This window comes from Acanthaster planci, linkage group LG14, assembly GCF_054643075.1.
Source record: "Acanthaster planci isolate LZ-2023a linkage group LG14, COTS_SCS, whole genome shotgun sequence".
NCBI classification, from domain to species: domain Eukaryota; kingdom Metazoa; phylum Echinodermata; class Asteroidea; order Valvatida; family Acanthasteridae; genus Acanthaster; species Acanthaster planci.
In genome coordinates this window covers 3,986,077-4,004,838 of record NC_141790.1, presented here as the reverse complement: position 1 = coordinate 4,004,838, position 18,762 = coordinate 3,986,077, and the positions used below count along the sequence as shown (strand labels likewise).

General features: G+C 39.6%; 1 protein-coding gene across 3 annotated transcripts in view; it reads left to right on the top strand.

The window, feature by feature from the left end:
• Positions 1-17,570, top strand: part of LOC110984422 (uncharacterized) — a 163,940-nt gene extending 146,370 nt beyond the window's left edge. For all 3 annotated transcript variants that reach the window (XM_087145948.1, XM_087145947.1, XM_087145949.1), the window contains 17 exons: positions 269-452; positions 1,875-2,045; positions 2,228-2,444; positions 4,470-4,549; positions 5,765-5,890; positions 6,465-6,615; positions 8,720-8,862; positions 9,758-9,846; positions 10,384-10,594; positions 11,218-11,385; positions 11,707-11,849; positions 12,274-12,513; positions 13,511-13,682; positions 14,022-14,253; positions 14,551-14,649; positions 15,125-15,362; positions 16,471-17,570. In XM_087145948.1, coding sequence (XP_087002074.1) covers positions 269-452; positions 1,875-2,045; positions 2,228-2,444; positions 4,470-4,549; positions 5,765-5,890; positions 6,465-6,615; positions 8,720-8,862; positions 9,758-9,846; positions 10,384-10,594; positions 11,218-11,385; positions 11,707-11,849; positions 12,274-12,513; positions 13,511-13,682; positions 14,022-14,253; positions 14,551-14,649; positions 15,125-15,362; positions 16,471-16,518 — 2,712 coding nt within the window. In that variant the 3' untranslated portion in view covers positions 16,519-17,570. The remainder of the gene's footprint in view (positions 1-268; positions 453-1,874; positions 2,046-2,227; positions 2,445-4,469; positions 4,550-5,764; positions 5,891-6,464; positions 6,616-8,719; positions 8,863-9,757; positions 9,847-10,383; positions 10,595-11,217; positions 11,386-11,706; positions 11,850-12,273; positions 12,514-13,510; positions 13,683-14,021; positions 14,254-14,550; positions 14,650-15,124; positions 15,363-16,470) is intronic.
• The last annotated feature ends 1,192 nt before the right edge of the window (positions 17,571-18,762 follow it).

Here is an 18,762-nt window from a genome sequence, read left to right as displayed (position 1 = left end):
TGGAGATAATGTTATGGGCCTTTTCACATATTCTTAGCACAGCAGAATACCCAACAGTACATGCACAGCTGAAGTTGCCAGATTTGTATGAACTACTTGACAATTGATATATATGTGCTGAAAAAACCATCACAGTGTAGGTTCATGGAAAATTTAGGGAGAAGTGGTACATTAATGATTTTTGTTTACTGGGTCAAGTTGGTCATACATCAGCTATCACTATGTGCATGGATCTCTCAGCAACCAGATCTAAAATGATTTCTTTCAGGAGCATTACTGGGCCATAGGAACCTCCAGAGGGGCCAGAGACCTGCAAGACTTTGTCAACGTTGGGTTGAACCAGACAGCTACCAACAGTGATCTGATGGGATTACTGCACCACAACACCACGTACTATGTGACCCTGAAGGCTGTCAATGGAGCAGGCTTAGAAACAATAGTAGAGTGTGATGGTAGGTAGACTGACATGCAGACAAACAAACAACATAACCTTAATTTGACAGATTATGGCATCATAGTGGTTAAATACTGTGTGACCCTAAAGGCTATCAGTCAAGCAATCTTGAAAATAATAGCAAGATGATAATGGGTTAATAGACAGAATAATGTGCAAAGAAACCAACCAATTGGTTTACATTGCTATGATGGGATAATAATACCAAAGGACTACAGATAGTAGGTATTTAATGGAATTTGATTGGAGAATTTGATGATAGCCAAGTTAATCATAAATTGGTATTCTGTCATGCTGACAAACACCAAGGTAGTGATTTTGCTGCTCAGCAGTGCTACATAATGTGGCTTTGAAGGTAACAACAGGCTTCATGAATGACAATAAAGTTAAATTGATATTGGACATTCCCATAGGTTTGTACAGGGAATGTCTTATCTTTCTCGACACAATGGACATTCCCATAGGTTTGTACACCGAATGTCTGATTTTTCTTGACACAGTGGACATTCCCATAGGTTTGTACAGTGAATGTCTGATTTTTCTCGACACAGTGGACATTCCCATAGGTTTGTGCACCGAATGTCTGATTTTTCTCGACGCAGTGGACATTCCCATAGGTTTGTACACCGAATGTCTGATCTTTCTCGACACAGTGGACATTCCCATAGGTTTGTACACCGAATGTCTGATTTTTCTTGACACAGTGGACATTCCCATAGGTTTGTACACAGAATGTCTGATTTTTCTTGACACAGTGGACATTCCCATAGGTTTGTACACCGAATGTCTGATTTTTCTCGACACAGTGGACATTCCCATAGGTTTGTACACAGAATGTCTGATCTTTCTCGACACAGTGGACATTCCCATAGGTTTGTACACAGAATGTCTGATTTTTCTCGACACAGTGGACATTCCCATAGGTTTGTACAGGGAATGTCTGATCTTTCTCGACACAGTGGACATTCCCATAGGTTTGTACAGGGAATGTCTGATCTTTCTCGACACAGTGGACATTCCCATAGGTTTGTACACAGAATGTCTGATTTTTCTCGACACAGTGGACATTCCCATAGGTTTGTACACAGAATGTCTGATCTTTCTCGACACAGTGGACATTCCCATAGGTTTGTACACCGAATGTCTGATTTTTCTCGACACAGTGGACATTCCCATAGGTTTGTTCAGGAATGTCTGATTTTTCTCAGCATTGAACATTTCCTGTACAAATCTATGGGAATGCATGTGTCTACTATGTCAAGAAAAATCAGACATTCGCTGTACAAAACCATGGAACTTCCAATTTCCAATATCAAACTAACTTTACTGTCATGACTGGTAGGCTGTGAGAAAGCCAAATTGCAGTTTCCAGACAGATTCAGAGACCTTTTCAATGAAACATCATGTTTTCATTTCCTAGGAGTCACGGTTCTGCTGGAAGAGCCCACTGCAGATGATGTCAACACCACCACCATGTTTAGTGAGAAGTTTGAGGAGGAGGTGTACCCACCTGATGTGGAGAAAAGTGAGGACCCAACCAAGACTGGGACCTCCTGGTCCAAACCAGGGGATGAGTCCATCATTAGTTATGGTAAGTCAGCTTGCAGTAAAGGCCGGCTTGTTTTACTTTCTTCAAGGTTGCATTCCGGACAATGTGCACCATGTAAGCATTAACTGGACCTGTTGTAAAAGTGTTAATAATTAGATGACCCTTTTTTACCAGTTCTTTTCCTACCTAACATAATCCGTGCCACCTTCTACCTCTGCCCATAGAGTACTGTGTGAGCAGTTCAGCTGAGCTTCTTGATGATGTTGTTCCCTGCATGGTGGTTGGGGGCAACTCCTCTGGTTCCGTGGCCATTGAGAATGGAGAGATCGTAGTCCAAGCCGGTGACAGGGAGGAGAGGTTCAACATCACCGACTTCCAGATTCCAAAGGAGTCCACTCACCAGGTGAAGACAGGTGCAAAATTCAACATGGAGCCTGGCAAGTAAGTGTGCAAGACTGAACCCATTGGGTGGTTGATACATTAGAGACATGTTTACAGTGGATGCAAATGATAAAGGCCTTTGTATGTATGCTAAACTCCGAACCAACAGCAGTCCTTATTTTTCAGGCGTCCTAGCAGACATACATTGGGTCAAATTTGGGCAGACTGTTTTTTGACCTTGGTTTCTTGTTCTCACGCTCAAACTCTGGGAACACAACCCAAGAACACTGCTCTGGGAACAGGATCACACACCACTTCATCGTCGGGGTTTTACAGAAACACAAATGGAAAAAGTTGTGAGATTTTTATTTTTGAACATCCGCAATAAATAGTGAGATGGCTGACAAAGCCGGAGACAACGGGAAATTTCTTAAAATAACTTTCAAATTTTTCAGCAATAGCAGAGTCATCCTCTCCCTTCAAGGAAATTGCTAGTACCATTGCCTAAAGGTAGTGAACACCATTGGTTTTTGTCGTAATTTCACAAGATTGGCTGATTACCATGTGTAATATTCACTACTTACATTCCACTGATTTGTTAAATGTTTGAGTCAACTGCTGAAAAATAAAGAAAAACAATGCAGCATTTTCAACGCTTAAATCGAAGGTCTTGTAATTTATCTTGGGTAAAATCTATGGATTTTAGGGCGTTTGTAGTAAGCGAACAACATCTGCGGGGTCAGGGCAGGAAACAGGCATGACAGGTGCTCATTCCCTTAAAAAAGGAACAATTTTCAACGGCGAGGAGTAATCAGTGAATATACCTCGGAGTCATGTACCTCCAAGACAATTTAGCATTGTGGATTCATGAAAAAACTTCATCCAGGAATGCCGTTGACACTGTCAGTGACACCTAAACAAGTAAGCCTATAGGAAAATGTATGTGCTTGCGATCGTGCTTAATGACCACGCTTCCACTTCTGTTTACATGTCGATGACCGTTGAACAACTCCATTCTTACTTGATTCACTAATAAAGAAGAAATTATGTCTTGAAATATGGCAGGTTTGACCTGTTGAAATCATACTTTTGTTGACGAAAATCCATTTTACTGTTCTGCTCAGAAAGCCACCCTATTTGGATCATATCATTATGCTCTAGGGATGATTTTGAATTCACAAAGTTTTTCGATTAAGAAAATCCTTTCCTTGAATAAAATTTAACTTCACACTGATCCAATTTATTTCGTACTTTACACCTTACACTCAGGTTCCTATATTTTCAGTTTACAGTGCTTTTGGGGAATTTCTGTCGGTATATTTTGAGCTGCTTTTAGATTTAACTGTTAATTAAGGGAGACTCCCACACCATAACACTACATGTATACACAAAAAAATTAGCGCCTGTTAAAGGATGTGATGTCCGAAGTGAAATTAACTCTTATGCGATGGCCGGCTTACCATTGTAAAAAAAAAATCTGTTTTCTCGAAAACCACAGCATTCTGGGCAGAAATATTTTACAGACTGATTGAGACTGTGTGTACTTTCTTTAAAGTAAGATATTTCAGGATTATACGGTAGTCCGATTTTGGGGATTTTGCCAATGGTGTACACTACCTTTAAGTACCTGTACTATTGAAAAAAGAAACAGCAATATGCTTCGGGGTTGGGGGCAATTGCAACCTCATCCCCCCCGCCAGATACACCATTGTTCTAACTTCATATATGGAGCTGGGGGGAGGAATGGCCTATATTTAATACATAGATTATGTTAGGTAGGAGTTGTCTTCAAGCTTTTCTTTTTTGACACACAGGACTATACTTCAGTCACTCTGGTGTGCTGACAGAAACCAACTTTCTCACCCAGATAATTTAAATAATCTTAATACAAACTTATTTTAAACCAATTGTTCAAATTGTAATACATCTCCAGCAGTGGTTCACTCAATTCAAGTTGTGATGGCTAGTTTTCTGTGAAGTCTTACAGAGTGTCTTGTGATTTGAATTTCATTCCAAAGTCTATGAGGTCACCCAAGGCATGAGCACGAATGCATTGGTTCATGCAACTGTTTTTGGCTATTCTAGATGTCTACATACCTCGATGAGGATGTGTAATGCAGCTCAGTTGTGTAAGATTGTGCCATCAGGAACTACTATGGTGTTAGGTTAGTACAAACCTTGCTGTGCCTATTGGCAAATTGTCATAGGCTGAGCTCATTACATATTATGTTGAATAAACTTCTGCTGAAACGACGGCTCCTCTTCAGAAACACTTATTACCACACTCATTTTGTCACAAAGGAGAAATGATTTTGGTAAAATATAGAGATAGGGAACAAACTTATCAGTTAGTGTCATGAAGTACCATTTCTAAGAAAATTGTTAAAATGGAAACATTCACTGTAATGTTAGAACAGATTCCTCCATCAGTAACAGAGGTTTTTTACTACACATTTGTTAATGCTTTCACATCTTGCTAACTAATCAGAATGTAGACAAAATATGTGATATAAACCCAAGTCAACTAATTGCTGTCTGCCATCAGGTAAGATTAAAGCTCTCCACAGATGTTGAAAATCCTCTCTATTCATGTATGATATCCACCCATATTACACCCATTTTAGCTCAACTTCATTGGTTATCTGTTTACCAAAGGGTGGAAAATAAAATTTTATTGATTGTTTATAAAGCACTTCCTGGGCTAACACCAAGTTATATTAGTTCTATGATCCAGCAGTACCGACTATATCTAGGGCCTTGCGTTCTGCAGATCAGTTCCTCCTGTCCGTTCCAAGACTAAGACCAAAGGTTAGCAGGTGGCTCCTGTTCCGTGTAATGCACTCCCCCTTGGCATCAGGTTGTCCGAATCAGTTGGTTCATTAAAAAAATCTCTTAAAAGACATCTCTTTATGAAATACTTTAATTAATTTTTCGTATTTTTACAGTTAACATATCTGCAGAAATGTGGTTTGCAGAAACACATCTCTTTATGAAATACTTTAATTAACTTTTCGTATTTTTACTGTTAACATATCTGCAGAAGCGTGGTGTTATCCGACGACCATGCTAACACCCTTGCCGTTGTTAGGTGTGGCTCCGGCACCGCTGAATGTTGCTTTTAGCACCTGTGGGTGTGGGGAGCAACGCCGGCGGTGTTGGGGCGACACATTTAGGGTGTGGTTTTCTGGTGCACTGGGAAGTGTTGTTTTTGGCACCACAGTTTGCATGTATTTTTTATGTATTATTTTAATTGTATTTGTATTCTTAACATATTAACATAGGTGTTATTTTTATTGTTTTATATTGTAAAGCACCTTAGAGCCTTTTTGGATTAGGGTGCTATATACTGTAAGTTTGGTGTAATAATAATAATCCAACAGGGAAGAGTGATCAGGTGTTGACATCACACAGTGGTACAGACCTCATCCTGATGTCAACAACAGTTCATAGGAGAAAGAAGAGAGCGACAGACAACCACTTTGATGTCACTGTGGCTACCACTGGAGGTAGGTTTGAGTGTTTGGTACCTAATAGACCAATGTGACAGCCAGAACTAGAAGAACCATGCTCCAGGACTGGTTGTGGGTACATGCTCGGAAGCCTCTTTGATCAATAAGATTCTGTGATTTGCCAACTTCATGCCTGCCTCAGGTTTCACAAGTTGCAGGTGAATGTCATGCCCATGCAGTAAAGGCACACCAGTGGATTAATGTACATATGGGGATATCATCAAATAACAAACATATCTCATAATATTATTAGAGAAGAACGACAGGGCAACAAGTCACCGCGTTGATGGAAGTACAACAGATTCATCAGATAATGCCTCCCAGTGATATCTGCAGGCACGTTTTCTCAACTTCCCCACCGTTAATTTAATTGAAAGTGATGCTTGACTTCATGGGGAAAAGAGGTGAAAATGGCTATTTTTGGTGTGTACTAGGTCTTTGATAAAGAATCGTTATGAGACCTGGAATTCTGTTCTTTGGTTTTCTCAGAGAGTTGCCAGTGTCAGCCTATTACCACAGTATGAAATGGTTGAATATCTCAAATCCAATTAACCTCATTTTTCTATTTCAGGTCTGCATGTGGGTGGTTCTCTCATCCTAGGCTTGCTGGATGTGAATAGAACCAATCAGGAATTCACATCAGATGCTTCCCCTGATTATAAACCTTACATCACCAATCCCCTGTATACCATCCAATACACATCAAGACTGCTCAGGCAAAGGTGGGCCTAGATGCACACTTCTCTTAACTGTGCGCTAGTGTTTGTCTCTGTGCACTAATTAGGTGGTCATGTCTTTGAATAGAAGCTTGCTCAGCTTTTGAAGTAATTTGCAGAAAAAAAATCTGTTAGAATCATGGAATGATGAGAATGGATGACCTTGCTACAGGAAAGGTTTTTAACTATCAAATAAGTCAAAACAATATGAAAAGCTCATGCAGAACTGATAACCAAGTTGTACAGTTTTGTTTAAAAACTCTGTGAATTTCCTACAGAATTTGGTAAAGTAAGTTTAAACAAGCTTAATAAGATGCTACTAATTTTACCATAGCGCATACAAATATTCAGTGCTGTCAGTGCTATAAAATAAGGAAAGACTCCATTACACCGGCTTCTGTGTAGGGGTTCATGGTGTTTTGTACACCCGAGGGGATAAATGGTACCCAAGCTGAGGGTTTCATTTGCCCCTGCAAAAAAGCACCACTTTTTCCTCATTCTGCCTGTTACTTTTGACTGGTTTCATGAAAGGACTTGGGCTCAACTATAACCCAGTTGGATTGAAAAGTATAGATGAGACTAGAAGGTGCATTTCCTGAAGTGCATCAGTAGAAATTTTATGCAGGCCTGTACATATTTTGACTTTATTTTAAAAGGCAAACATGGAAGTCCAACAAAGCTGCTCTGCCAGTGGAAAGAGGGTGCCCCAACTTTCTCTACTGGGTGACAAAGCCCCCCCCCCCGGCGACACACACACACCCCCTAGGCAGGTCCTATAATGGAGTGGGGCTGAATGGATCGGTCCATTAATGGCTGATGCCTGATGCTGTCATGTCTGTCTCCCGATTAGAGAAACCTTCCACTGCCGTTTCAATACAGACATCATGTAACACCATTGCCGTTAGTAAAATGACATTATACTCAAACTCAAAAAGAAGGAAAGCGGGCAAACCATTTTGAGTGTGTGTGTGTATGCCACAGCTTCGATATGGATTTTTCACAAACTCCACTGGAATACCAACATACGTATATCGGGCAAACCGGTACATGAGGCAGCACCTGCGGCCACCTCACATAAAACCATGCACATTGAGCTGAACCCTGTACAAATATGATACCCATGACCACAAGAACTCCCCAAGGCATAAGTTCCAAGTAAACGCCAAAACTTAAGGGCGTTAGTCAAGAATGTCAATGATACCCCACGATCACTGAGTCGAGAATGTCCAAAACGGCTCTCGATTTATTTAATACCACGCACAATATGATAATTAGTACTATCAACCCAAAGAACACAAAAGTATAATATTTACTAATGCAAGTTTTTCATGCATAACATAAAGGAAGAAACTTTCGTAACCCAGTACTTGTTTTAAGAACTGTAATAAGTCAGTAACTTACAGTATCATGCCATCTAAATTTCCCACCGCTGGAACATGCGGCTGGGTGTAGCCCGTGTGGAACGTCACAGGCTATGAATAAGATACACGCGTGTACTGATATTAATAAATTGATTTATGATGTTCAACTCCCCATTGTCATGCTGTGTGGCACATCACGGCACTTTAGACAATTTAACTTACATAGCTCAAGATTTAATTGATGTATAGACCAGGTAGCTTATCATTTTTTAACAAACAAATGGTGTTCCATTCTTATTCCGTATAAAAAACTGCCAAGCCATAAATAAAACACATGGCAGAAACGAAAAACCCAGCCATAGGGACCGGGAAGCCTGTATGGCGGAGGAGGTGGGTAAGGTAAAATCCACGTGGTTTGATCGCTCAAAGCTGCGATGAAAGTGGCTGGCGTAGCATGAGCAATGTATGCTGCTGATCAGCTCACTCACATTGACCTAATAAACCTGTGGAGCTAAATGGCCAATGAATTTGGCAGGCTGCCCCCTGCAATGATTGGAAATCTCTGGATCTTCATTCTGGCTCATTGCTCCACCCCATTTTGCCTAGATGCTACTATTACACGACAGGCCCCCGTCGAATTTTAACACACAATCTACACTCGGCACAAACATGTTTTCTTTTTCCTAGAGTATAATGAATTTTATCGCTAAGGTCGATAAAATGTCTTATAAGGTTCTGTTCCTTCCCAGGATACGCTTTGTGTATGAGCCAACATTCTACATCTCCAGTCTTGGTCAGATTGAGCTCCAAGGGCCACTGGTGATCAGTCTGACTCTCAGAACCCTAGGGAACTGGACAGAGGCAAAGCCTAGACTTATCTACTGGGACACAGGTAAATTAGACTAATTGATCTCTGAGGTTGCTGGTTTGTTTTACTAAACACGAGAGCAACTTTAGTCAAGGACTATTGGTTTACTGGTAGTAGTAAGTTCATGGTATATTTTTTGCCTGCACCTCAGTATGAAAAATGCAAACATCTAACTTAAGCTGCATTGTGGTCAGTTGTCACCAGTATCTCATAATAGAGGGCAAGGTCAGTCAAGGACCACTAGTTTACTAGTGGTTTATTTGTTACGTACCGAAGGAAGGGCAAAACAGCAAAAACAAAAGTGAAAATGGTCGTTTACTAGTGACATACTGTTTTTCTGGCATTTTTCTTATAACTGGTCCTCTGCGCACTGCGTTATTTAAATTTAAGACTACCAATGATGCGACCAACTTTGATAGGCTGGTCAGGAATAGTTGACTAAACTAGTCCAATCATCATTGATCCGCATAATCAGAGTTAGTCAAACTATGGTTAACTATGGTCCTTGATCGAACTTGCCCAGGCCTGTCCTGTCTTCCTGCTTGGCATTCTAGTATGTGTGGCTAGCAATATCTTGTGATTGAGGCTGATCCCTGTACCTGTCCATCTGTTTTCAACAAACACACCCATGCTTGTTGAAATATGGGGATTGATAGTTCTTGAAATGTGCATGTCCAAGTGGATCATTTATTTAAAGTTTCATCCCCAGATTGATACCTCATATTGACATGAAAACCATCAATCTTTTGATTATATGGAGAATTGCCTTTGATCATCTCTGGAGGGCTTAGGATGGTTTTTGGAGGGTAATGACTCTTTGTGTCATTTCTTTCTCTTGCGTGAATCCCTAGTAAAAGATAGCAATATCTGCCAAGCCTCTGCTTTCAGGCTGAATGTGTCAGTGTCTGTCATTTCTTAGACCACTCTGAATGGCGTGATGCAGCCAAGACATGCAGTGATGTAGATCGTATCACGTATCTCAATGGTGGAAACCAAGTCAACGTGGAGGTGAGTCATGTTGTCAAGTGTTTTAATTCCAAATTCATTCACTGTCTTTGTTTCACTGCATCAAGAGGCAATAGACTAGAGGTCTTGGTCTGTTTGCAGATTGCGCAACTTCCACAAGTATGCACAGCATTGTTGATATCAGTTTTGTAGGACATGCAAGCAGGGTGCAGGACTTCGTGGAATCACAACTTAGGATGATGTTGATTTGTTTCATCATTATTTCAACTACAAGACAATCGAGGATTAGTTTTGGCAATGGATTCTGCCAAAGCAGTACATCCAGTTAATGGTGGAAATAAGACAACGGCCATTTTACATTTTTACACTGGGGGAGGTTGGGACATAACCCCTTCATAGTTCCAAATAAACAGCACCGCTAAAACAGAATAGTTCATGGTGGAAATTGTAGAATTATAATTGAAAATCTATTGTTAAACTTCTCTTCAACAAAACTCCACACTACTTTCAAACTGTAGATTTTTTTTGTTCGACACAACAGAAAGAATGAAAATTTCTTGCTTTGATGTTTCTTCTTAGGTTTGCTCTACCCGGGCTCCAGCCTCATCACCCTCAGCGGCAGGTCGTAAGCGGCGGGCTGTGCAAGAGGAACCTGTACCAACCAGCCCCACTAGGTCTTACTTCAGCCATGAGACCCAGTTTGCCTTGGCTGTGGTCCTCGATACCATCCCTAACAGCCCTCCAGTGATCACAAACTTCATTGAGAAGATGATCATGAATGAAGATGAAGGTAAGTTCTTGAGCAGACTTATATGTCAAACTGCATTCAAAATATTCAGATAAGCATTTCCTTCGATAGCTGTTGATGTTTTTAGAAGATCATGATTCATTCTTATCAACCAACACTAATGGAATAAGCTCATATCAGAGAATTTTGTAGGAGACATTGTAGATTGTTATAGTTTTGGGTTGTTTTGATGAAGATTGTATTTGTTCACATTTCATATTGATCAGGGCATTTTCTTGTTATCTTATTTTATGATACTTTTATATTTTGGGATTATAAGTAAGGGTTCTTTTCAAAAATAATTTTGTTGACTCTTGAATGTTGACAAATATTTGGTCATTGCTAAGGGCCAGCCAGTTTGCAAACTTCGTATCCACATGTATTCATGCATGGCCAAGTTTGTGAGGCATTCACAGTTCGTAGACTTTTGTTATTTTAATATTTCCACTAAATACCAAGAGGATTGAAAATCACTCTATGATATTTGGAAGTTGGCTAAACTATAAGAGAATTCAAATTGGGCTAATCAAACTTTAAAATCTATATTTTGTCCATGATTAGATATGTAAGGTCACCAAAAACATGGCAACTACTCGGCACATTTTCCTCTTGCCATTCCATTCTAGGTACTTTGGTGTATACATTCCAGGCCATTGATGCTGAAGATGACGTCTTAGTCTTTGAACTTGGCAGCAACGAGGACTTACAGGGCACTGCAACGATTACTGAGGATGGTGAATTCAGCTACACACCCTGTGCAGATTGCTATGGCATTTTCAATGTCCATGTCACTGGTGAGAGGTTCTAAAAGTCTGCCAAAATATTAGACAGTTTTTCAGAGGAGAACACTTACAGCCTAAATTTTGTGTCAAGAACTTCTAATGAAGAAGACCTCCACAGATGACTTACTATGATTACTTTGTTGTTGTGCAGAATTCTTCTCAGATCCTGTACAATTCAAATCTTATTCACCGCAACAGTTGGATTGGTGTTTTGCTTTAAATAGTGATTTGTGTCAATAAGTTTAAATGTAAACTGGGGATAATGGTCTCCAAGGTCTCTGTTTGCAAAGATCCGTTTGCTATTTTGTTTTTCCTTTTCATATTCTTCTTCAGTAAGAGAGTTGCAGATCTTTACTGAGAGAGAGTTCCTGTCAACCAGTGTTGATATCACTATTGAAGTTCAACCAGTTAACGATAACCCTGTGCTGTACAGTGCACAGAACAGCCAAGTTGTTGGCAATGGACGCATTGCATTGGTAAATTAAAATAGATAATGTGGGTCCTTTTGTTGTGGGCAATATTAATTCAAGCCAGATAAACATTGATTGCTGACTTAATCATGCATGCCTTCCATTTCAAAAACTTTCTCTGATTTGTGAATCATGTCGAAATCTTTGAATGGAAGGGAAGTATCTAATACATTAACTATGAAATTACCAGGATAAGAGCATCCACTGCATTCTGAGATATCAGTGAAAAGTCTTTCAAAAAAGTCCCAGCGTATCACCAAGAATATCACAAAGCCGTTGGATTGACAAAGTATAGAGTGCATATTCCTTTGCCAGAGTATAAACTGTCTTATCCATCATGAGGCAAAAGTTATTACAAGTTCATGTAACTGATGTCAGCAGATCTTCTGACAGTCATATTTACTTCACCTTGCGCTGTTTGTGTTAACAGTTAACAGTTGAGCAGAACACAGGTTTCAACATTGCCTACGAGGAACTTAGCTTTGAGCTAGGAGCTTATGACCCTGACATCACCGATGAATTGACCGTCGTGACCCAACCTCCAACCTATGGCACCCTGACTCTGACAAGGGTATCAAAGACTGTGCCAACAGCGCAGGGTTGCAGTGAGCCCTCTATTGACAATGAAGAGCCTGTCATCCCATGTGGGCTCACGCTACCCCGCAGTGAGGTAGGCCTAATTAAAGTTGTGATATATTTTCTCTACCTGGTATCCACTCTGAGTTATAGTGCACCCTCATTGGCACAGAAGAGACAGACTGGTGGGAAGTTTTTCCAACCGGAGTTCGTGCATGTGCCTGATGCACATGTGAGGACCATACATTCAGACAGAAATAAGTCGCATGTGCTCAGTGAGTCATGCATCAAATGCTCTTGAACCAGTGCACATACAGAGTGATTGGCTGCTTACCAAAGGACTGTCGGTGTTATGCAAAACATGCCCTCTTTTGTTCCTGCTCAGAGCACATAGATGCCAGCCCTGTTCCTTCATGTAACTTGTTCAAAGTCACTGCTATCCCGCAATATACTTACAGTTGATGTAGCTCATAAGCATGCATAACTAATATTCAGGACTTGGTTTGAACTTAACTACAGTAGATGCTGTTCCAGCACTTCCTAATTTGACATGTAGACTATGCTCCATCCAAGATCAGTAGAATGGGGCGCAGTGTGTCTATAGACTAACCTGATGAGATGCCATCACTACAGTGTCACCTCATTTACGTACGGTTAGACCTGAGGCATGCATGTACTTGGCAAATACAGTTATTACTTGAAGAAACATGCACGTGCCTTCTGTGCAAGAGTGTAAGCAGTAATGCCAACTTCTATAATTGTGGTTGCCAGATCAACCTGTAACCAAGTGATCATTCGACTTTCTTTACACAACCATGGATGGATTGTAACATTATGATGAATCATTTCTCCTAATTGACCGTCTGTTGGTTTCTTGGAATATTCTAGCATTTGTTTTTACTTTTTTCAATTCGCAAACTTCACACAGTTTTCTTTTCACATCTGTTTTCACACTTTGCAAGGCCTGTTAGCCCAATGGGAATCTGAAGTCATGCTTTTTTTCCTGTGCACAGTTCAAAATAAGAATTATGCGGTGTGCAGAAATTGCCATCAAATTCCCAGTGTATATGTATATACTTTCTTCACTACAGGAGGACATGAGTTGGACAACGTCTAGATTCTCCTATGCTCCCAACCCCAACTACCATGGCAGGGATAGCTTCCTGGTCTTGGTTGAGGACCAGTCAGGGGCCGTGTCTCAGCTTCTGGAGGTACAGATTGCTGTGCTTGCCAACCCTTGCATCAATGATGGCATCTGCAGAGGTCAGTCACTTTGTCATCACGTAAAAGCTTCATTTGTCAGCTTCATCACTCATTATTACTTCACACGCTGGGCTTATTGTCCATCTTTCATCTGAGACCAGAAACAGGAAGTCTTTGAAGCTGTGGATATCACAGATCAGCAGGCACTCTCATAGAGCTGCTAATCAAAGCATTGAACTTGCAGAGCACAAAGATTACTTTCTTAGAAAAGCGATCGTTCCCATCAACTAACCCATCATGGATATGATTTGTGCCTGGCATTGTTTGCACGTTTTCTGCTAAAGCAACTGGGACAACTTTATCCATGTTCTCTTTCTGTTACTAACTCTGTGTATACAGGACCAGCAGAAGACCCCAATTGTACCTCTCCAGCACGTAGCGATGGGTTTGATTCCTACTCCTGCCTGTGTCAGCCTGGATGGTTTGGTGATGCCTGCCAGACTCATGGGACTGATTCTGACGAATGTTTGTCCACACCTTGTGAATACCCGTATGTCTGCTACAGTCACCATGGTGGTTACCAGTGTGCCTGCCCATTGTCTGATCCACTCTGCGACAGCTTCAACTGGAGGTTGGTGAAGATATTTGCATGCCAAATGCTTTTTCCAAGTGCTATACACACTCTGTATCCTGCGATTCTTTTTTCTTGGAGCATGCAGTGCCCAAAGCTTGATCGGAATAGTTACCAAAAACTTCAGAGATTCAGAAAAGCAGTATACTCGGAAATAAAGTGGGGTGCAAGTGTATTAATATGATTTTACGTTATGTCAACATTGTCCTTAATAGCTTCTGTTTAATCATGTTGAATTTTAAAGAGTTTTCAATTTCTGAGAATTTTGAAGTAGTTCGTGCTCTTTTGTCCTTTTAGAGCCAAAATTATAATTGGCATAGGCAGCTGCATGGTGGTTGTGTTCATCATTGCAGCATTGGTTTTCTACAAGCAACAAGAACACAGCAAAAAGTACAGGTAAGTTAAAACTTGTTTGGTTTTTGTTTTGACTGTTTTTATCTGAAACTTATTTAATGTTAAAAGTCCCACATTTATACACACAAACTGACAAATAACTCAAAGCTTAAAAAACTGCAGTGTTAATTTTTAAACACTGCCATTCAATATAATTATACATCAGATAACTGTAAAAACATGCAAGAAAATGTTCACTGGTATAGATGACAATGGTGTAGTGCATAGTCCTTGTTAAAATGATGAAGTCTTTTTAAAGTGTAGTTTTATATAGTTAACATGGCACGGTATGATGCACTCTTGGTAGAACCTGTTTATGTGACAGAATAACCCAGATTAACAATTGAACTTTCAATTAAATGTAATGAACTGCTGAAGTCAAATATTTCATTAAAATCTTGTCATATACAGAGCCAGTCTGGCAGATAATTCATCAGATTGATATAATATATATCTCTGTCTTATTTTTCTGGAGCAGATTCCACATCCCTCCCCAGATGGATTCCAGTGTTCAACCTTTATCCTTTAACAATACTGCTGGTTCTGCAGTGAGCCCTGCTGATACTGATGTGTTGGCACAAGCAATGATCCATGTGCAAAGTCCTGGGAATCTCAAGGACACTGATGAGGTTGATGAACCAGTGGAGTTGATGACTTTCCAATGGAGGCCTCCGCCATCATGTGAGGATGAGGATACAACCTGCCCAGAGACAGAGGTAGGTACCAGGACAGGTGTCAGGAGTTGGACTTACTCTCTTAAAGTGACAAATTTGAAAATGCTGTTCAATGTAGTGACATGAAGCCGAGTGCTGTGCTGTCCTAAATTAAGCAAAGGGCTTTAGTCTTTTTGACCTAATAGGCTGCCGTTCCCTTCGATTTGTAGGGAAACCTATGAAACAGATCCATAATGGCAGACATGCGCGAGACAGGTGCATCACACGTACACTGTTAGCACTTTTACTGCCTGAAGCATTATCACGGGAAGGTCTTTGGATATTTTGTTATCATTTCCTGTGTTTTCCATCGTTTTTCCCTCAACAGTCCAAGGGAGCCAATCAGCAGCTTTGTTTGAGCCTTATTTTGAATTATTCATATAAGTTCATGACCTCACTCAACTAAGCATGAAAAAACAAAGATGGCGTCCTGATATCAAGGTCCGAAAATTTCCACAGAAAAAGCTGTCATTAGGTGGTTGTAACATGCCAATAGATTATTTTTATAACAACTTTCCTATTTTGCTATTCATTGATCATTTACTCTATATATTTCCAGGTTTGGGAAAAAATATACCAAATTCACAGCGCTAAACTGAACAGGGACATCATACATCGTGACCGCACTGTGGTGCAACATGGCAAAAATTGACAATGGCTCAATTACTTTGGTTATATGCATTCATTGCAACTTTTTGGCTGCTCCCCCGGGCTATAGAAAGATATTTTGTGAGTGCTTAGCTATGAGTATTCGTAAAAACGTGTTCACCATGATGTTGGTCAATGTTTAAATAAGAAAACGAAATTCGTGAGCATAAAGCTTGTTGAAAGTTATTGGCATAACTTCTACCGATCATAACTTGTGTGATATAAATAATGCGTATCCTTGCTTTCTTACCATATATATCTGTTGCTGACCTCACAAAATATCCAAGACCTTCCTGTGATAACGATTCATGAGGTGATAGCGCCCTGTACATGTACATATGTGCAGTACGCGTGATGGTTCATGTCATTGGAACAACTGGAAGGGCTTGGAACCAAGACCTTCAATTTTTTTGGTTCAATAACTCTTTTAACATGAAATGTTCCTTTTCTTTTTGCCCTTCAGATTCAAGAATCTAGTCAAGATGTTCATGAAACAGATACCGTGATGTAAAAATCTGACCATGCCTGATCATTGAACTGTGCATTAAAGGTCGGAACGTTTAAATCTGATGGACTTCTTATGTTGGCATTTTACAAAAAGATAAATGACCAATTACTTAAGAAGTAATATATTAATTACTTTAGAGATTTCATGGTAATCCTAATGTTAGCCGTTGCTTGTTATTTTACACAGTTTGTTTTGTAAAGGTAGACCTGTGACTACAGTGCTGTTCAAAATTAAGCAATTAAGCAAGACTATTGCCATAAATAACCCTTTGGAAACATGCATACTGGTAATGGCATTTCTTTAGATGGACCTATCCTAATCGTTTAATGGTTTTATCTGAATTCTTAAGTAGTTCTACTCTTGTAGGCAAAGCAGCATTCAAAGTTGTTTATTACATTTCAAGCTTTTAACAAATTTTAAGGTATTTTTTGCACATTACCAATATTGCAACTAAATGTTTTATGCAAAATGCAAGGGGTGCAGAATGATAAGCAGACCTATCTAAAGATCAAATCAAATTGTTTTTAATGTAGGCCTAGGCAGATGTGTTGTTTTCTCTACATTTACATTGAAGGATTTAGCAAGTTTAAATATCGAAAAAATACTCATTAAGATTCAGATTGTGGAACACTTTGGTGGACGGATCAACTTGTATGCAATTTGTAGCATCAAAAGCCTTTTGGAATAATTGGTAGGATTAAAAAAAATGAGTTTAGTGTGAAGTCATAACAGATCAAATTAATTAATGATATTGTGCATTAAACTTTGTGCTAAATTGCGCTACTTCAAAGTCATCAAATCATCCGGTTTCCAAGGAAATGGCTGATACATGGGATTACAAAACCAAATCCCTTGCTAAACAAGGTCGCCTGTTGGAACTAATTAGCAGAAATAGTCCATGTTACTTGGAAATCAATGGTGTATAATCTACCCTGGAATGTTCTTTACTTTGTACTTATACTCCACCACTCAGTCACATCTATCTCTGCCTCTGGGAAAAGTCAGTTGATCGCAAGTGTGCACTTTGTATGTCCAATAAAACATTGCTGCAAGTCCTCCATCACTCAGTCAAGGCTGTTACACCTATCGCCGCAACAATGTTCTGTCGGAAATCTGTGAATCCCTTGACATAATGCACAGTAATTGCTTTAACCACAATCTCTTTGCTGATTCCAAAGGTAGACATGCTCCAAGAGGCAACACCATCCCGCCATTCATTCTAACAACCACACTCAAGCCAGACATTGCTAAAAAAGATACACTTAGAAAAGAAATCACCTTCATTGAACTGACAATTCCATTTGAATATAACGTAACAAAAACTATGACTATAGAATGCAACAGTCTGCCAACCTACCACATGATTATTGAGATCTAGGCTTCAACTCCAAACTTATCACCTTGGAAATAAGAACTACAAGTCACTCTCTATTTAGTACCGCGACAAAAACTGAATTAAGAAAACTCATCACTCACTTGTCAAAAACATCACAGGTCTCATCCTTTGTCAAATACTGCCCTGACTGGATTGACTTTCATGGTTGAGACTTTTCTTGACATTATTCCCTTGACCAAATCACCACACGCTATGCAATGGTTTGTTTTCTGTCTCGTCTTCTTTATATTCTTTCAATTTGGCTTTTTTTAAAGGAACGAGGAAATAGAAATATTTTTAGAAATTTTACTAAAAACCAATGAAATTGCATCTTTGGGTTTCAATTAACCAGATTTAAAAATTTTGTTTTGCAGTTTTAACCCATATTTTGTTGCTTTTTTAGTTTTTATGCAAATGTATATTTGCATAATCATGAGCAGAAGTACTGTGATATCATCCAAGGTGCTGAATCTCAATGTTGCACTGAATTGTGCACAGAAAATGTCTTGATATTTTTAACCACTGCTATAGCAGATTTTGTTTTCTTGGCAATTTATTGCTGTGTAAGTAAGTATATGGCAATAATCCAGCAAAAATCCTTTTATCAACAATGTCCCTATATAGAAAATCTGGGGTTCACAAATTGAACATGAAAACATGCAACCTGAACCATGCCTTCCTGGATTTACATCAAAGCAAAAGCGCCCTCATCACTTGTACAGAAATGCTTGGTCAATTTTTAATGTTTGAAAAAGTGCACCGTTCAGTTCAGGTAACTCAAAAAAGATGTCAAACCGTCTTCATACATGGAAGAAGAGTACAGAGATGGACAGAAAGTGATTCTAAGAAGAATTCATTTCCTGGATCCTTTA